Here is a 15,974-nt window from a genome sequence, read left to right on the forward strand (position 1 = left end):
CATAATAGACTGTGAAGGGAATTTTAGAGTAGTTTTGAGGTTATCTCAAATTCTTATCTTTTCTAAGTGAAATTAATTACAGTTACAGCTACAGTTAACAATCTCAGACTCAATGATCTATCAAACAATGTTATGAAAAATAAATTATTGTATCTTTCCACACATTTGTACCATCTTACAGCTGATCATTCATTGGTCAATTGCTTCTCTCTCTCATTACAGAGCCAGATTTGATCAAGAATCTCACAGTCTCTAATATCACAAAATCATCTGTGTTACTGAAATGGGAAGAACCTTCTGGAAACAGATCCTCCTTTAAAGTTCAATGGATTGGCGATAAACCAAAGGAAGACAAAACCCATAACACATCCTATAACGTCACTGGACTAACTCCTGGAGTCAACTACACGTTTATCATCAAAGCTGTTGCAGGAGATAGCTCAGCAGAAGGAGATCCAGTTGTTATCTCAAACTACACCAGTATGTTTACTTTTATTTTTCTTTGTATAGATCACATTTAAACCACTTATTGACTGATGCCTACTTGTTGTATAATCTTTTCGTAAAGCATAAGGGAATTTTAGAATAGTTTTGAGGTTATCTCAAATTCTTATCTTTTCTAAGTGAAATTAATTAGTTACAGCTACAGTTAACAATCTCAGACTCAATGACCTATCAAACAATGTTATGAAAAATAAATTATTGTATCTTTCCACACAATTTTACCATCTTACAGCTAATCATTCATTGGTCAATTGCTTCTCTCTCTCAATACAGAGCCAGATGTGATCAAGGATCTCACAGTATCTAATATCACAACTTCATCTGTGCTTCTGCAATGGGAGGAACCTTTTGGATACAGATCTTACTTTAAAGTTAAATGGATTGGTAATGGACCAGGGGAAGACAAAACCCATAACACATCCTATAACGTCACTGGACTAACTCCTGGTGTCAACTACACGTTTATAATCACAGCTGTGGCAGGAGATAGCTCAACAGAAGGAAATCCAGTTGTTATCTCAAACTATACCAGTATGTTTACTTTTATGTTTCTTAATATAGATCACATTTAAACTACTTATTGACTGATGCCTACTTGTTGTATAATCTTTTCGTAAAGCATAAGGGAATTTTAGAGTAGTTTTGAGGTTATCTCAAATTCTTATCTTTTCTAAGTGAAATTAATTAGTTACAGCTACAGTTAACAATCTCAGACTCAATGATCTATCAAACAATGTTATGAAAAATAAATTATTGTATCTTTCCACACATTTGTACCATCTTACAGCTGATCATTCATTGGTCAATTGCTTCTCTCTCTCAATACAGAGCCAGATGTGATCCAGAATCTCATAGCATCTGAAATCACATCATCATCCGTGTTTCTGCTATGGTAGGAACCTTCTGTAAACAGATCTTACTTTAAAGTTCAATGGACTGGTGATAAAACAAATGAAGACAAAACCAATAACCTATACCATAACATCACTGGACTAACTGCTGGTGTCAGATACGCGTTTAACATCACAGCTGTTGCCAGAGATAGCTTAAAAGAAGGGGATCCAGTTGCTATCTCAAACTGTACCAGTATGTTTACTCTTGTGTTCCTTAATATAGATCATATTTAAACTACTTATTGACTGATGCCTACTAGTTGTATAATCTTTCGTAAAGCATAGTAGACTGTGAAGGGAATTTTAGAGTAGTTTTGAGGTTATCTCAAATTCTTATCTTTTCTAAGTGAAATTAATTACAGTTACAGCTACAGTTAACAATCTCAGACTCAATGATCTATCAAACAATGTTATGAAAAATAAATTATTGTATCTTTCCACACATTTGTACCATCTTACTGCTGATCATTCATTGGTCAATTGCTTCTCTCTCTCATTACAGAGCCAGATTTGATCAAGGATCTCACAGTATCTAATATCACAACTTCATCTGTGTTTCTTAAATGGGAGGAACCTTCTGGAAACAGATCTTACTTTAAAGTTCAATGGATTGGCGATAAACCAAAGGAAGACAAAACCAATAACCTATTCTATAACTTCACTGGACTAACTTCTGGTGTCAAGTACACGTTTATCATCACAGCTGTTGCAGTAGATAGCTCAACAGAAGGAAATCCAGTTGTTATCTCAAACTATACCAGTATGTTTACTCTTGTGTTCCTTAATATAGATCATATTTAAACTACTTATTGACTGATGCCTACTTGTTGTATAATCTTTCGTAAAGCATAATAGACTGTGAAGGGAATTTTAGAGTAGTTTTGAGGTTATCTCAAATTCTTATCTTTTCTAAGTGAAATTAATTACAGTTACAGCTACAGTTAACAATCTCAGACTCAATGATCTATCAAACAATGTTATGAAAAATAAATTATTGTATCTTTCCACACATTTGTACCATCTTACAGCTAATCATTCATTGGTCAATTGCTTCTCTCTCTCATTACAGAGCCAGATGTGATCAAGGACCTTACAGTATCTAATATCACAACATCATCTGTGTTACTGGAATGGAATAAACCTTTCGGATACAGATCTTACTTTAAAGTTAAATGGATTGGTAATGGAACAGGGGAAGACAAAACCCATAACACATCCTATAACGTCACTGGACTAACTCCTGGAGTCAACTACACGTTTATCATCAAAGCTGTTGCAGAATGTGACCTGACAGAAGGAGATCCAGTTGTTATCTCAAACTGTACCAGTATGTTTACTTTTATTTTTCTTTGTATAGATCACATTTAAACCACTTATTGACTGATGCCTACTTGTTGTATAATCTTTTCGTAAAGCATAAGGGAATTTTAGAATAGTTTTGAGGTTATCTCAAATTCTTATCTTTTCTAAGTGAAATTAATTAGTTACAGCTACAGTTAACAATCTCAGACTCAATGACCTATCAAACAATGTTATGAAAAATAAATTATTGTATCTTTCCACACAATTTTACCATCTTACAGCTAATCATTCATTGGTCAATTGCTTCTCTCTCTCAATACAGAGCCAGATGTGATCATAAATCTCACAGCATCTGATATCACAACATCATCTGTGCTTCTGCAATGGGAGGAACCTTCTGGAAACAGATCTTACTTTAAAGTTCAATGGATTGGTGATAAACCAAAGGAAGACAAAACCAATAACCTATTCTATAACATCACTGGACTAACTCCTGGCGTCACATACACATTTAGCATCACAGCGGTTGCACGAGAAAGCTAAACAGAAGGAGATCCAGTTGTTATCTCAAACTTTACCAGTATGTTTACTTTTATGTTTCTTAATATAGATCACATTTAAACTACTTATTGACTGATGCCTACTTGTTGTATAATCTTTTCGTAAAGCATAAGGGAATTTTAGAGTAGTTTTGAGGTTATCTCAAATTCTTATCTTTTCTAAGTGAAATTAATTACAGTTACAGCTACAGTTAACAATCTCAGACTCAATGATCTATCAAACAATGTTATGAAAAATAAATGATTGTATCTTTCCACACATTTGTACCATCTTACAGCTGATCATTCATTGGTCAATTGCTTCTCTCTCTCAATACAGAGCCAGATGTGATCAAGGATCTCACAGTATCTAAAATCACAACATCATCTGTGTTTCTGCAATGGGAGGAACCTTCTGGAAACAGATCTTACTTTAAAGTTCAATGGACTGGTGATAAAACAAACACAAAACCTATAACACATCCTATAACATCACTGGACTAACTCCTGGAGTCAACTACACGTTTATCATCACAGCTGTTGCAGGAGAAAACTTAAAAAAAGGACATCCAATTGTTATCTCAAACTTTACCAGTATGTTTACGCTTGTGTTCCTTAATATAGATCATATTTAAACTACTTATTGACTGATGCCTACTTGTTGTATAATCTTTCGTAAAGCATAATAGACTGTGAAGGGAATTTTAGAGTAGTTTTGAGGTTATCTCAAATTCTTATCTTTTCTAAGTGAAATTAATTAGTTACAGCTACAGTTAACAATCTCAGACTCAATGATTTATCAAACAATGTTATGAAAAATAAATGATTGTATCTTTCCACACATTTGTACCATCTTACAGCTGATCATTCATTGGTCAATTGCTTCTCTCTCTCAATACAAAGCCAGATGTGATCAAGGATCTCACAGTATCTAATATCACAACATCATCTGTGTTACTGAAATGGAAAGAACCTTCTGGAAACAGATCTTACTTTAAAGTTCAATGGATTGGTGATAAAACAAAGGAAGACAAAACCAATAATCTATTCTATAACTTCACTGGACTAACTTCTGGTGTCAAGTACACGTTTATCATCATAGCTGTTGCAGGAGATAGCTCAACAGAAGGAGATCCAGTTGTTATCTCAAACTACACCAGTATGTTTAATTTTATGTTTCTTAATATAGATCACATTTAAACTACTTATTGACTGATGCCTACTTGTTGTATAATCTTTTCGTAAAGCATAAGGGAATTTTAGAATAGTTTTGAGGTTATCTCAAATTCTTATCTTTTCTAAGTGAAATTAATTACAGTTACAGCTACAGTTAACAATCTCAGACTCAATGACCTATCAAACAATGTTATGAAAAATAAATTATTGTATCTTTCCAAACAATTTTACCATCTTACAGCTAATCATTCATTGGTCAATTGCTTCTCTCTCTCAATACAGAGCCAGATGTGATCAAGGATCTCACAGTCTCTAATATCACAACATCATCTGGTCTTCTGCAATGGGAGGAACCTTCTGGATACAGATCTTACTTTAAAGTTAAATGGATTGGTAATGGAACAGGGGAAGACAAAACCCATAACACATCCTATAACGTCACTGGACTAACTCCTGGAGTCAACTACACGTTTATCATCAAAGCTGTTGCAGGAGATGACCTGACAGAAGGAGATCCAGTTGTTATCTCAAACTATACCAGTATGTTTACTTTTATGTTTCTTAATATAGATCACATTTAAACTACTTATTGACTGATGCCTACTTGTTGTATAATCTTTTCGTAAAGCATAAGGGAATTTTAGAGTAGTTTTGAGGTTATCTCAAATTCTTATCTTTTCTAAGTGAAATTAATTACAGTTACAGCTACAGTTAACAATCTCAGACTCAATGATCTATCAAACAATGTTATGAAAAATAAATGATTGTATCTTTCCACACATTTGTACCATCTTACAGCTGATCATTTATTGGTCAATTGCTTCTCTCTCTCAATACAGAGCCAGATGTGATCAAGGATCTCACAGCATCTAATATCACAACATCATCTGTGCTTCTGCAATGGGAAGAACCTTCTGGAAGCAGATCTTACTTTAAAGTTCAATGGATTGGTGATAAACCAGAAACAAGAGTAACCAATAACACATTCTATAACATCACTGGACTAACTCCTGGAGTCAACTACACGTTTATCATCACAGCTGTTGCAGAAGATAACTCAACAGAAGGATATCCAGTTGTTATCTCAAACTATACCAGTATGTTTACTCTTGTGTTCCTTAATATAGATCATATTTAAACTACTTATTGACTGATGCCTACTTGTTGTATAATCTTTCGTAAAGCATAATAGACTGTGAAGGGAATTTTAGAGTAGTTTTGAGGTTATCTCAAATTCTTATCTTTTCTAAGTGAAATTAATTAGTTACAGCTACAGTTAACAATCTCAGACTCAATGATCTATCAAACAATGTTATGAAAAATAAATGATTGTATCTTTCCACACATTTGTACCATCTTACAGCTGATCATTCATTGGTCAATTGCTTCTCTCTCTCATTACAGAGCCAGATTTGATCAAGGATCTCACAGTATCTAATATCACAACTTCATCTGTGCTTCTGCAATGGGAGGAACCTTCTGGAAACAGATCTTACTTTAAAGTTCAATGGATTGGCGATAAACCAAAGGAAGACAAAACCAATAACCTATTCTATAACATCACTGGACTAACTTCTGGTGTCAAGTACACGTTTATCATCGCGGCTGTGGCAGGAGATAGCTCAACAGAAGGAAATCCAGTTGTTATCTCAAACTATACCAGTATGTTTACTTTTATGTTTCTTAATATAGATCACATTTAAACTACTTATTGACTGATGCCTACTTGTTGTATAATCTTTTCGTAAAGCATAAGGGAATTTTAAAGTAGTTTTGAGGTTATCTCAAATTCTTATCTTTTCTAAGTGAAATTAATTACAGTTACAGCTACAGTTAACAATCTCAGACTCAATGATCTATCAAACAATGTTATGAAAAATAAATGATTGTATCTTTCCACACATTTGTACCATCTTACAGCTGATCATTCATTGGTCAATTGCTTCTCTCTCTCATTACAGAGCCAGATTTGATCAAGGATCTCACAGTATCTAATATCACAACTTCATCTGTGCTTCTGCAATGGGAGGAACCTTCTGGAAACAGATCTTTCTTTAAAGTTCAATGGATTGGTGATAAACCAAATGAAGACAAAACCAATAACCTATTCTATAACATCACTGGACTAACTTCTGGTGTCAACTACACGTTTATCATAACAGCTGTTGCAGGAGATAGCTCAACAGAAGGATATCCAGTTGTTATCTCAAACTATACCAGTATGTTTACTTTTATGTTTCTTAATATAGATCACATTTAAACTACTTATTGACTGATGCCTACTTGTTGTATAATCTTTTCGTAAAGCATAAGGGAATTTTAGAGTAGTTTTGAGGTTATCTCAAATTCTTATCTTTTCTAAGTGAAATTAATTACAGCTACAGTTAACAATCTCAGACTCAATGATCTATCAAACAATGTTATGAAAAATAAATGATTGTATCTTTCCACACATTTGTACCATCTTACAGCTGATCATTCATTGGTCAATTGCTTCTCTCTCTCAATACAGAGCCAGATGTGATCAAGAATCTCACAGTATCTAATATCACAACATCATCTGTGTTACTGGAATGGGAAGAACCTTCTGGAAACAGATCCTACTTTAAAGTTCAATGGATTAGTGATAAACCAAATGAAGACAAAACCAATAACCTATTCTATAACATCACTGGACTAACTTCTGGTGTCAACTACATGTTTATCATAACAGCTGTTGCAGGAGATAGCTCAACAGAAGGATATCCAGTTGTTATCTCAAACTATACCAGTATGTTTACTCTTGTGTTCCTTAATATAGATCATATTTAAACTACTTATTGACTGATGCCTACTTGTTGTATAATCTTTCGTAAAGCATAATAGACTGTGAAGGGAATTTTAGAGTAGTTTTGAGGTTATCTCAAATTCTTATCTTTTCTAAGTGAAATTAATTAGTTACAGCTACAGTTAACAATCTCAGACTCAATGATCTATCAAACAATGTTATGAAAAATAAATGATTGTATCTTTCCACACATTTGTACCATCTTACAGCTGATCATTCATTGGTCAATTGCTTCTCTCTCTCATTACAGAGCCAGATGTGATCAATAATCTCACAGTATCTAATATCACAACATCATCTGTGTTACTGAAATGGAAAGAACCTTCTGGAAACAGATCTTACTTTAAAGTTAAATGGATTGGTGATAAAACAGAGAAAAATATAACCACAGATAACACATCCTATAACATCACTGAACTAACTCCTGGAGTCAACTACACGTTTATCATCACAGCTGTTGCAGAATGTAACCTGACAGAAGGAGATCCAGTTGTTATCTCAATCTATACCAGTATGTTTACTTTTATGTTTCTTTGTATAGATCACATTTAAACCACTTATTGACTGATGCCTACACGTTGTATAATCTTTTCGTAAAGCATAAGGGAATTTTAGAATAGTTTTGAGGTTATCTCAAATTCTTATCTTTTCTAAGTGAAATTAATTAGTTACAGCTACAGTTAACAATCTCAGACTCAATGACCTATCAAACAATGTTATGAAAAATAAATTATTGTATCTTTCCACACAATTTTACCATCTTACAGCTAATCATTCATTGGTCAATTGCTTCTCTCTCTCAATACAGAGCCAGATGTGATCAAGGATCTCACAGTATCTAATATCACAACATCATCTGTGTTACTGAAATGGAAAGAACCTTCTGGAAACAGATCTTACTTTAAAGTTAAATGGATTGGTGATAAACCAAAGGAAGACAAAACCAATAACCTATTCTATAACTTCACTGGACTAACTTCTGGTGTCAACTACACGTTTATCATAACAGCTGTTGCAGTAGATAGCTCAACAGAAGGATATCCAGTTGTTATCTCAAACTATACCAGTAGGTTTACTTTTATGTTTCTTAATATAGATCACACTTAAACTACTTATTGATTGATGCCTACTTGTTGTATAATCTTTTCGTAAAGCAAAATAGACAGTCAAGGGAATTTTAGAGTAGTTTTGAGGTTATCTCAAATTCTTATCTTTTCTAAGTGAAATTAATTACAGTTACAACTACAGTTAACAATCTCAGACTCAATGACCTATCAAACAATGTTTATAAAAATAAATTATGTATCTTTATACACATTTGTACCATCTTACAGCTGATCATTCATTGGTCAATTGCTTCTCTCTCTCAATACAGAACCAGATGTGATCAATAATCTCACAGTATCTGAAATCACAACATCATCTGTGTTACTGAAATGGAAAGAACCTTTAGGAAACAGATCTTACTTTAAAGTTCAATGGATTGGTGATAAAACAGGGGAAGATGAAACCCATAACCTATTCTATAACATCACTGGACTAACTTCTGGTGTCAAGTACACGTTTATCATCACAGCTGTTGCAGGAGATAGCTCAACTGAAGGAAATCCAGTTGTTATCTCAAACTATACCAGTATGTTTACTCTTGTGTTCCTTAATATAGATCATATTTAAACTACTTATTGACTGATGCCTACTTGTTGTATAATCTTTCGTAAAGCATAATAGACTGTGAAGGGAATTTTAGAGTAGTTTTGAGGTTATCTCAAATTCTTATCTTTTCTAAGTGAAATTAATTACAGTTACAGCTACAGTTAACAATCTCAGACTCAATGATCTATCAAACAATGTTATGAAAAATAAATTATTGTATCTTTCCACACATTTGTACCATCTTACAGCTAATCATTCATTGGTCAATTGCTTCTCTCTCTCATTACAGAGCCAGATTTGATCAAGGATCTCACAGTATCTAATATCACAACTTCATCTGTGTTTCTAAAATGGGAGGAACCTTCTGGAAACAGATCTTACTTTAAAGTTCAATGGATTGGCGATAAACCAAAGGAAGACAAAACCCATAACACATCCTATAACGTCACTGGACTAACTCCTGGAGTCAACTACACGTTTATCATCAAAGCTGTTGCAGGAGATAGCTCAACAGAAGGATATCCAGTTGTTATCTCAAACTATACCAGTATGTTTACTTTTATTTTTCTTTGTATAGATCACATTTAAACCACTTATTGACTGATGCCTACTTGTTGTATAATCTTTTCGTAAAGCATAAGGGAATTTTAGAATAGTTTTGAGGTTATCTCAAATTCTTATCTTTTCTAAGTGAAATTAATTAGTTACAGCTACAGTTAACAATCTCAGACTCAATGACCTATCAAACAATGTTATGAAAAATAAATTATTGTATCTTTCCACACAATTTTACCATCTTACAGCTAATCATTCATTGGTCAATTGCTTCTCTCTCTCAATACAGAGCCAGATGTGATCAAGGATCTCACAGTATCTAATATCACAACATCATCTGTGTTTCTGCAATGGGAGGAACCTTCTGGAAACAGATCTTACTTTAAAGTTCAATGGATTGGTGATAAACCAAAGGAAGACAAAACCAATAACCTATTCTATAACATCACTGGACTAACTTCTGGTGTCAAGTACACGTTTATCATCATAGCTGTTGCAGGAGATAGCTCAACTGAAGGATATCCAGTTGTTATCTCAAACTATACCAGTATGTTTACTTTTATGTTTCTTAATATAGATCACATTTAAACTACTTATTGACTGATGCCTACTTGTTGTATAATCTTTTCGTAAAGCATAAGGGAATTTTAGAGTAGTTTTGAGGTTATCTCAAATTCTTATCTTTTCTAAGTGAAATTAATTACAGTTACAGCTACAGTTAACAATCTCAGACTCAATGATCTATCAAACAATGTTATGAAAAATAAATGATTGTATCTTTCCACACATTTGTACCATCTTACAGCTGATCATTCATTGGTCAATTGCTTCTCTCTCTCAATACAGAGCCAGATGTGATCAAGGATCTCACAGTATCTAATATCACAACATCATCTGGTCTTCTGCAATGGGAGGAACCTTCTGGAAACAGATCTTACTTTAAAGTTCAATGGACTGGTGATAAAATAAACACAAGCATAACCTATAACACATCCTATAACATCACTGGACTAACTCCTGGAGTCAACTACACGTTTATCATCACAGCTGTTGCAGGAGATAGCTCAACAGAAGGAGATCCAGTTGTTATCTCAATCTATACCAGTATGTTTACTTTTATGTTTCTTTGTATAGATCACATTTAAACCACTTATTGACTGATGCCTACACGTTGTATAATCTTTTCGTAAAGCATAAGGGAATTTTAGAATAGTTTTGAGGTTATCTCAAATTCTTATCTTTTCTAAGTGAAATTAATTAGTTACAGCTACAGTTAACAATCTCAGACTCAATGACCTATCAAACAATGTTATGAAAAATAAATTATTGTATCTTTCCACACAATTTTACCATCTTACAGCTAATCATTCATTGGTCAATTGCTTCTCTCTCTCAATACAGAGCCAGATGTGATCAAGGATCTCACAGTATCTAATATCACAACATCATCTGTGTTTCTAAAATGGAAAGAACCTTCTGGAAACAGATCTTACTTTAAAGTTCAATGGATTGGTGATAAAACAGAGAAAAATATAACCACAGATAACACATCCTATAACATCACTGGACTAACTCCTGGAGTCAACTACATGTTTAGCATCAAAGCTGTTGCAGTAGATAGCTCAACAGAAGGATATCCAGTTGTTATCTCAAACTATACCAGTAGGTTTACTTTTATGTTTCTTAATATAGATCACACTTAAACTACTTATTGATTGATGCCTACTTGTTGTATAATCTTTTCGTAAAGCAAAATAGACAGTCAAGGGAATTTTAGAGTAGTTTTGAGGTTATCTCAAATTCTTATCTTTTCTAAGTGAAATTAATTACAGTTACAACTACAGTTAACAATCTCAGACTCAATGACCTATCAAACAATGTTTATAAAAATAAATTATGTATCTTTATACACATTTGTACCATCTTACAGCTGATCATTCATTGGTCAATTGCTTCTCTCTCTCAATACAGAACCAGATGTGATCAAGGATCTCACAGTATCTAATATCACAACTTCATCTGTGTTTCTAAAATGGGAGGAACCTTCTGGAAACAGATCTTACTTTAAAGTTCAATGGATTGGCGATAAACCAAAGGAAGACAAAACCAATAATCTATTCTATAACTTCACTGGACTAACTTCTGGTGTCAACTACACGTTTATCATCACGGCTGTGGCAGGAGATAGCTCAACAGAAGGAAATCCAGTTGTTATCTCAAACTATACCAGTATGTTTACTTTTATGTTTCTTAATATAGATCACATTTAAACTACTTATTGACTGATGCCTACTTGTTGTATAATCTTTCGTAAAGCATAATAGACTGTGAAGGGAATTTTAGAGTATTTTTGAGGTTATCTCAAATTCTTATCTTTTCTAAGTGAAATTAATTACAGTTACAACTACAGTTAACAATCTCAGACTCAATGACCTATCAAACAATGTTTATAAAAATAAATTATGTATCTTTATACACATTTGTACCATCTTACAGCTGATCATTCATTGGTCAATTGCTTCTCTCTCTCAATACAGAACCAGATGTGATCAAGGATCTCACAGTATCTAATATCACAACTTCATCTGTGTTTCTAAAATGGGAGGAACCTTCTGGAAACAGATCTTACTTTAAAGTTCAATGGATTGGAGATAAACCAAATGAAGACAAAACCAATAATCTATTCTATAACGTCACTGGACTAACTCCTGGAGTCAACTACACGTTTATCATCAAAGCTGTTGCAGGAGATAGCTCAACAGAAGGATATCCAGTTGTTATCTCAAACTACACCAGTATGTTTAATTTTATGTTTCTTAATATAGATCACATTTAAACTACTTATTGACTGATGCCTACTTGTTGTATAATCTTTTCGTAAAGCATAAGGGAATTTTAGAGTAGTTTTGAGGTTATCTCAAATTCTTATCTTTTCTAAGTGAAATTAATTACACTTACAGCTACAGTTAACAATCTCAGACTCAGCAGGTGCAGAAATCAAATCAGCTTTTTACCCTTCCCGAAAGCTGGCAGCAATCTGCTCTCGAGAAGCACTCTCTTGAAGGATAGATCTCTGTGCTGGTTGGTCGGGCGAAGGCCCCTTTCAGCGAGCCTACGAGTGTTCCACCTTTTTCTTTTTTTTACTTTGAAGAGTGTGTGTGTGTGTGGCTGCTCCCTGTGTGCTGCATCAACATCTAGCACCTGAAAGAGTGAATCCTCAGTTTTGCAGTGTTTTGTGTCTTTTTAAAGACAGCACTCACTTGCTTGAGTCGGAAGCGTCTTTTTAAAGATGTCTTTCCGGCCGTGTTCGACTTCTGGATGCGGCAAATACATGGGTCCTCGTGATGGACATGATCGTTGCATCTCATGCCTTGGCATACAGCACGCAGAGGCTGTGTTTGTTGGAGATACATGCCCCACTTGTGAGGGCATGACTCTCACGGATCTGTGAGGTCGGGTGGAGTTCCTTCGGGATGCTCGCCCTCTGCTGCCTAGCGCCCCTAAGAAGGCGGCTGTGAAGCTCCAGAGAGATGACCTTCGCATCACGGTGCTGGGTAAGTCAGCTGGTTCATCCAGCGGCCGCCAGCGGCCTGATTTGCGACCAGTTGAGGTGCTGATGGAGACGGAAAGTAAGTGTTCTACGTTACCGCCGTCCTCTGTAGGTCCTCCCGGGGATTCGGTTGTCATCCTCGGACACTGACACGGACCCACTCCTGCCTTCGGGTAGGGTAGGGGCTCCCGTGTTCGACCCCGAGATGGCAGCCATGCTTGCTCGGGCTGCGGAAACAGTTGGTGTGGAGTGGAGAGCTCCTCCCCCACCCGCGCCATCCCGCCTCGATGATTGGAACTTGGGGGCTGTTGCATCCGCACAGCCCTCTCCACCTGCACCATTTTTTCCCGAGGTGCATGAGGAACTGACTCGGTTGTGGGGAACCCTGTTCTCCTCCCCGAACCGGCCATTTCAGCCCTCACCCCTCTTGATGGTGGTCTCACTGGTGTTGTGGTTTCCCTTTTTCGGATGAAACAATCTTCAATCTTAGGTTTTGATTTCAAAGATGGACTTTATTGTCAGCCAAATAAAGCCGTGAGGAGATCTTGCAAGATCCACTAAAGTTTTACTGTACCCCAAGTGGTATATATATAAGGTGGCCTCCCCACCCCATGTACTCCATATATGGTCTAATATTCAGTAACATATGGTTTGTATCATATGGAAAACATATGGCATCACTTTGTCAAGAGTACAGTACGTCTTTTGTCTCAGCCTTCGACATGTAACAACCTTCGCCATGTATAAGAACATACTGCAATGCATGCTGGTAAATTTTATACACACAATGGTGAACTATGGTTATATTCATATAGAAAAACATAATGGTAAAGTAAGATTATACTTAATTCCTTTATATTCGGATTAAAACAAACTTCATCATAATCCCCGCTCTGAGGCTTACCTAGCCTCACTTTCCTGTTTATTTATTTTAATCCGGAGTGCCGTTTCATAATTCAGTTTCTCAGTTATCACTATATATCGTGGTTAAAGAAAACCACTATACATTACCAATTACTAAATTATGCCACTGCACTTCGAACTATGGACAATAAGAGCAAACATCTTTCCATTCTTATTTTTGTCTTTGAATGTAAAAGTAAAAGAACTTAAGTCCTACATAAACAGTTTGTGTGCAATTGGTTCTGCACTTGTCTGCGGCTGTTGTAGTTATATTGAACATATGTGGTAAAACTGGGTAAGTACATGGTACAAAATATATGATAATCATACCGTATATATTAGTGATCGACCGATATATCGGCCGGCCGATACATCGGGCCGATTTTAGCAGGTTTTAGGTGTATCGGCATCGGCCGATTCGCGGCTTGCGTTCGCCGATAGTTTTTCCACGGCATTAATTACAGACAGGCGCCCACAGGCAGCTCTGTGTTGCTGGAGGCTGCCTGCAGCCCGTGCATTGCCCCTCCCCCCACTAGCAGAGCGGAGCGCTCCAAGCCTGTGCTGGTAAGTTTTAAATTTCAAAGCATCTTTTAACTGTTTGACTGAAATATTGCCATATACTTTGAAAGTGTTAACACGTTGCTTTATATGTGCGTGCAACCATAGCTAAGAAAGTTTGGTGGTCCTAATGGAAAAAGCGAATGCCTATAAAACTGCTTGCCATTGTATTTAGGGAGCTTCAAATAGCTTTTAGGCTAACCGTATGCATACGGCAGCTGTTACGAACAGTGGTCATAGGATTAAATAATGCTGACGTTGTTCCGTGATTTCGTGGTATTTATAGGAGTTTTATTCAGCGACCACCAGTCTGACGTTTGGACGCGACGCGTGCTCATAATGCCGCAAGCGAACGCAGGTCATAAGCCGAACAGCTGATCATAGCTGGACAGGGTGGGTTTTTAATTCTCATCTCCATAAATATATGTAGTAGTAAAAGGCTAAAAATCAATATCCATTGCTGATAGTTTCTCGTCATTGTGGAGAGCGCAGTTCATGGTTGCATACGTTTATGGTTGTTAACGCGGAATTTTCGTCAGCGAAAAAAATTAAGAAATTCGACCCAAAGCACTTAGTTCAAAACAGTTCCCACATGACTTTTATGTGACCGGAGAAGTGTTGTTTTGTAAGTTTTGTCAACATTTCCGTTCACTGGGAGCGCAAAGATACATGCACTCTCTCATCCATGTCTCACTGCACCTCTCCCACGTGCACGCGCTGGACTATCTGACCGGAGTCCGTACACAAATCCTCATGTATTTGTTCAGTTTTATGCGTTTTAAGCGAGCGGAGGCAAACTAACTATCCCTCGCATTTATTATAGGGCACTAGGGTGTGTGAGGTACAGAAGTGGGGCAATTGGCATGTTATTCAGAATTCTTTTTAAGTTGTTTTTTTATCAGTATTGCTGTTTACATTTCCCTTGTCTTCTTATGAAAGACAGTTGCTATACAAGAGATTAAGTTAAGTGCACTAAAACTTAGACCTAAGCATTAAATAGGTTGTAAATAGTTGGTTACTTTCATGGATAAAGTAAAGTGTTCCCCTTGTTATGCTGCTTGGTTGCTGCTACTGTGTGCAATGGTGTAATTATTATTTTATTTATGTATTTTAACTTTACTTTACTTTACTTTATTTTATTGTCCACGTAGTGGAAATTTGTATCTGGCTTCACATGCATCAATACAACAACACATAACATAACAAAATACAATAAAAAAAAAAGAAAATAGAAAAAACAAACACACATCAATCAGAACCATTTAAAATCTTGACAGCATTTGGCACAAAGGATAATTGGTAAACCTTCCTAATTACTCGTGGTTGCCTATAACGTCTTCCCGAAGGAATCAGTTGGAACTTGCCGTGTAGAGGATGAGAAAGCACTCTCCGGTCACATAAGCAGCACTGAATTTTCTTACTTGCTCTACCTTTTTTACTATTTGTTAAATATAGTTCAGTAAATGTTCCTTTTTTAAATTAAGAGTTGTAACATTTGGTTTTATCATTGTGTC

At 35.6% G+C, this 15,974-nt stretch overlaps 1 protein-coding gene and 1 long non-coding RNA gene across 2 annotated transcripts in view; one reads left to right on the forward strand and one right to left on the reverse strand.

Moving 5' to 3' along the window:
- The window catches only part of LOC141364333 (uncharacterized), a 71,649-nt gene that overhangs the window by 12,128 nt on the left and 43,547 nt on the right, over nucleotides 1-15,974 (reverse strand). The gene's annotated exons all lie outside the window — the stretch shown is intronic.
- The window catches only part of LOC129434521 (receptor-type tyrosine-protein phosphatase beta), a 40,079-nt gene that overhangs the window by 1,208 nt on the left and 22,897 nt on the right, over nucleotides 1-15,974 (forward strand). The window contains exons 4-22 of the mRNA XM_073869098.1: nucleotides 223-480; nucleotides 778-1,035; nucleotides 1,900-2,157; nucleotides 4,697-4,954; nucleotides 5,254-5,511; nucleotides 5,819-6,076; nucleotides 6,376-6,633; nucleotides 6,927-7,184; nucleotides 7,492-7,752; nucleotides 8,050-8,307; nucleotides 8,617-8,874; nucleotides 9,184-9,441; nucleotides 9,739-9,996; nucleotides 10,296-10,553; nucleotides 10,851-11,111; nucleotides 11,421-11,678; nucleotides 11,987-12,244; nucleotides 12,902-13,059; nucleotides 13,112-13,444. Of these exons, the coding sequence (XP_073725199.1) occupies nucleotides 223-480; nucleotides 778-1,035; nucleotides 1,900-2,157; nucleotides 4,697-4,954; nucleotides 5,254-5,511; nucleotides 5,819-6,076; nucleotides 6,376-6,633; nucleotides 6,927-7,184; nucleotides 7,492-7,752; nucleotides 8,050-8,307; nucleotides 8,617-8,874; nucleotides 9,184-9,441; nucleotides 9,739-9,996; nucleotides 10,296-10,553; nucleotides 10,851-11,111; nucleotides 11,421-11,678; nucleotides 11,987-12,244; nucleotides 12,902-13,059; nucleotides 13,112-13,444 (4,883 nt within the window). The remainder of the gene's footprint in view (nucleotides 1-222; nucleotides 481-777; nucleotides 1,036-1,899; nucleotides 2,158-4,696; nucleotides 4,955-5,253; nucleotides 5,512-5,818; nucleotides 6,077-6,375; nucleotides 6,634-6,926; nucleotides 7,185-7,491; nucleotides 7,753-8,049; nucleotides 8,308-8,616; nucleotides 8,875-9,183; nucleotides 9,442-9,738; nucleotides 9,997-10,295; nucleotides 10,554-10,850; nucleotides 11,112-11,420; nucleotides 11,679-11,986; nucleotides 12,245-12,901; nucleotides 13,060-13,111; nucleotides 13,445-15,974) is intronic.

This window comes from Misgurnus anguillicaudatus, chromosome 6, assembly GCF_027580225.2.
Source record: "Misgurnus anguillicaudatus chromosome 6, ASM2758022v2, whole genome shotgun sequence".
Lineage (NCBI taxonomy): Eukaryota > Metazoa > Chordata > Actinopteri > Cypriniformes > Cobitidae > Misgurnus > Misgurnus anguillicaudatus.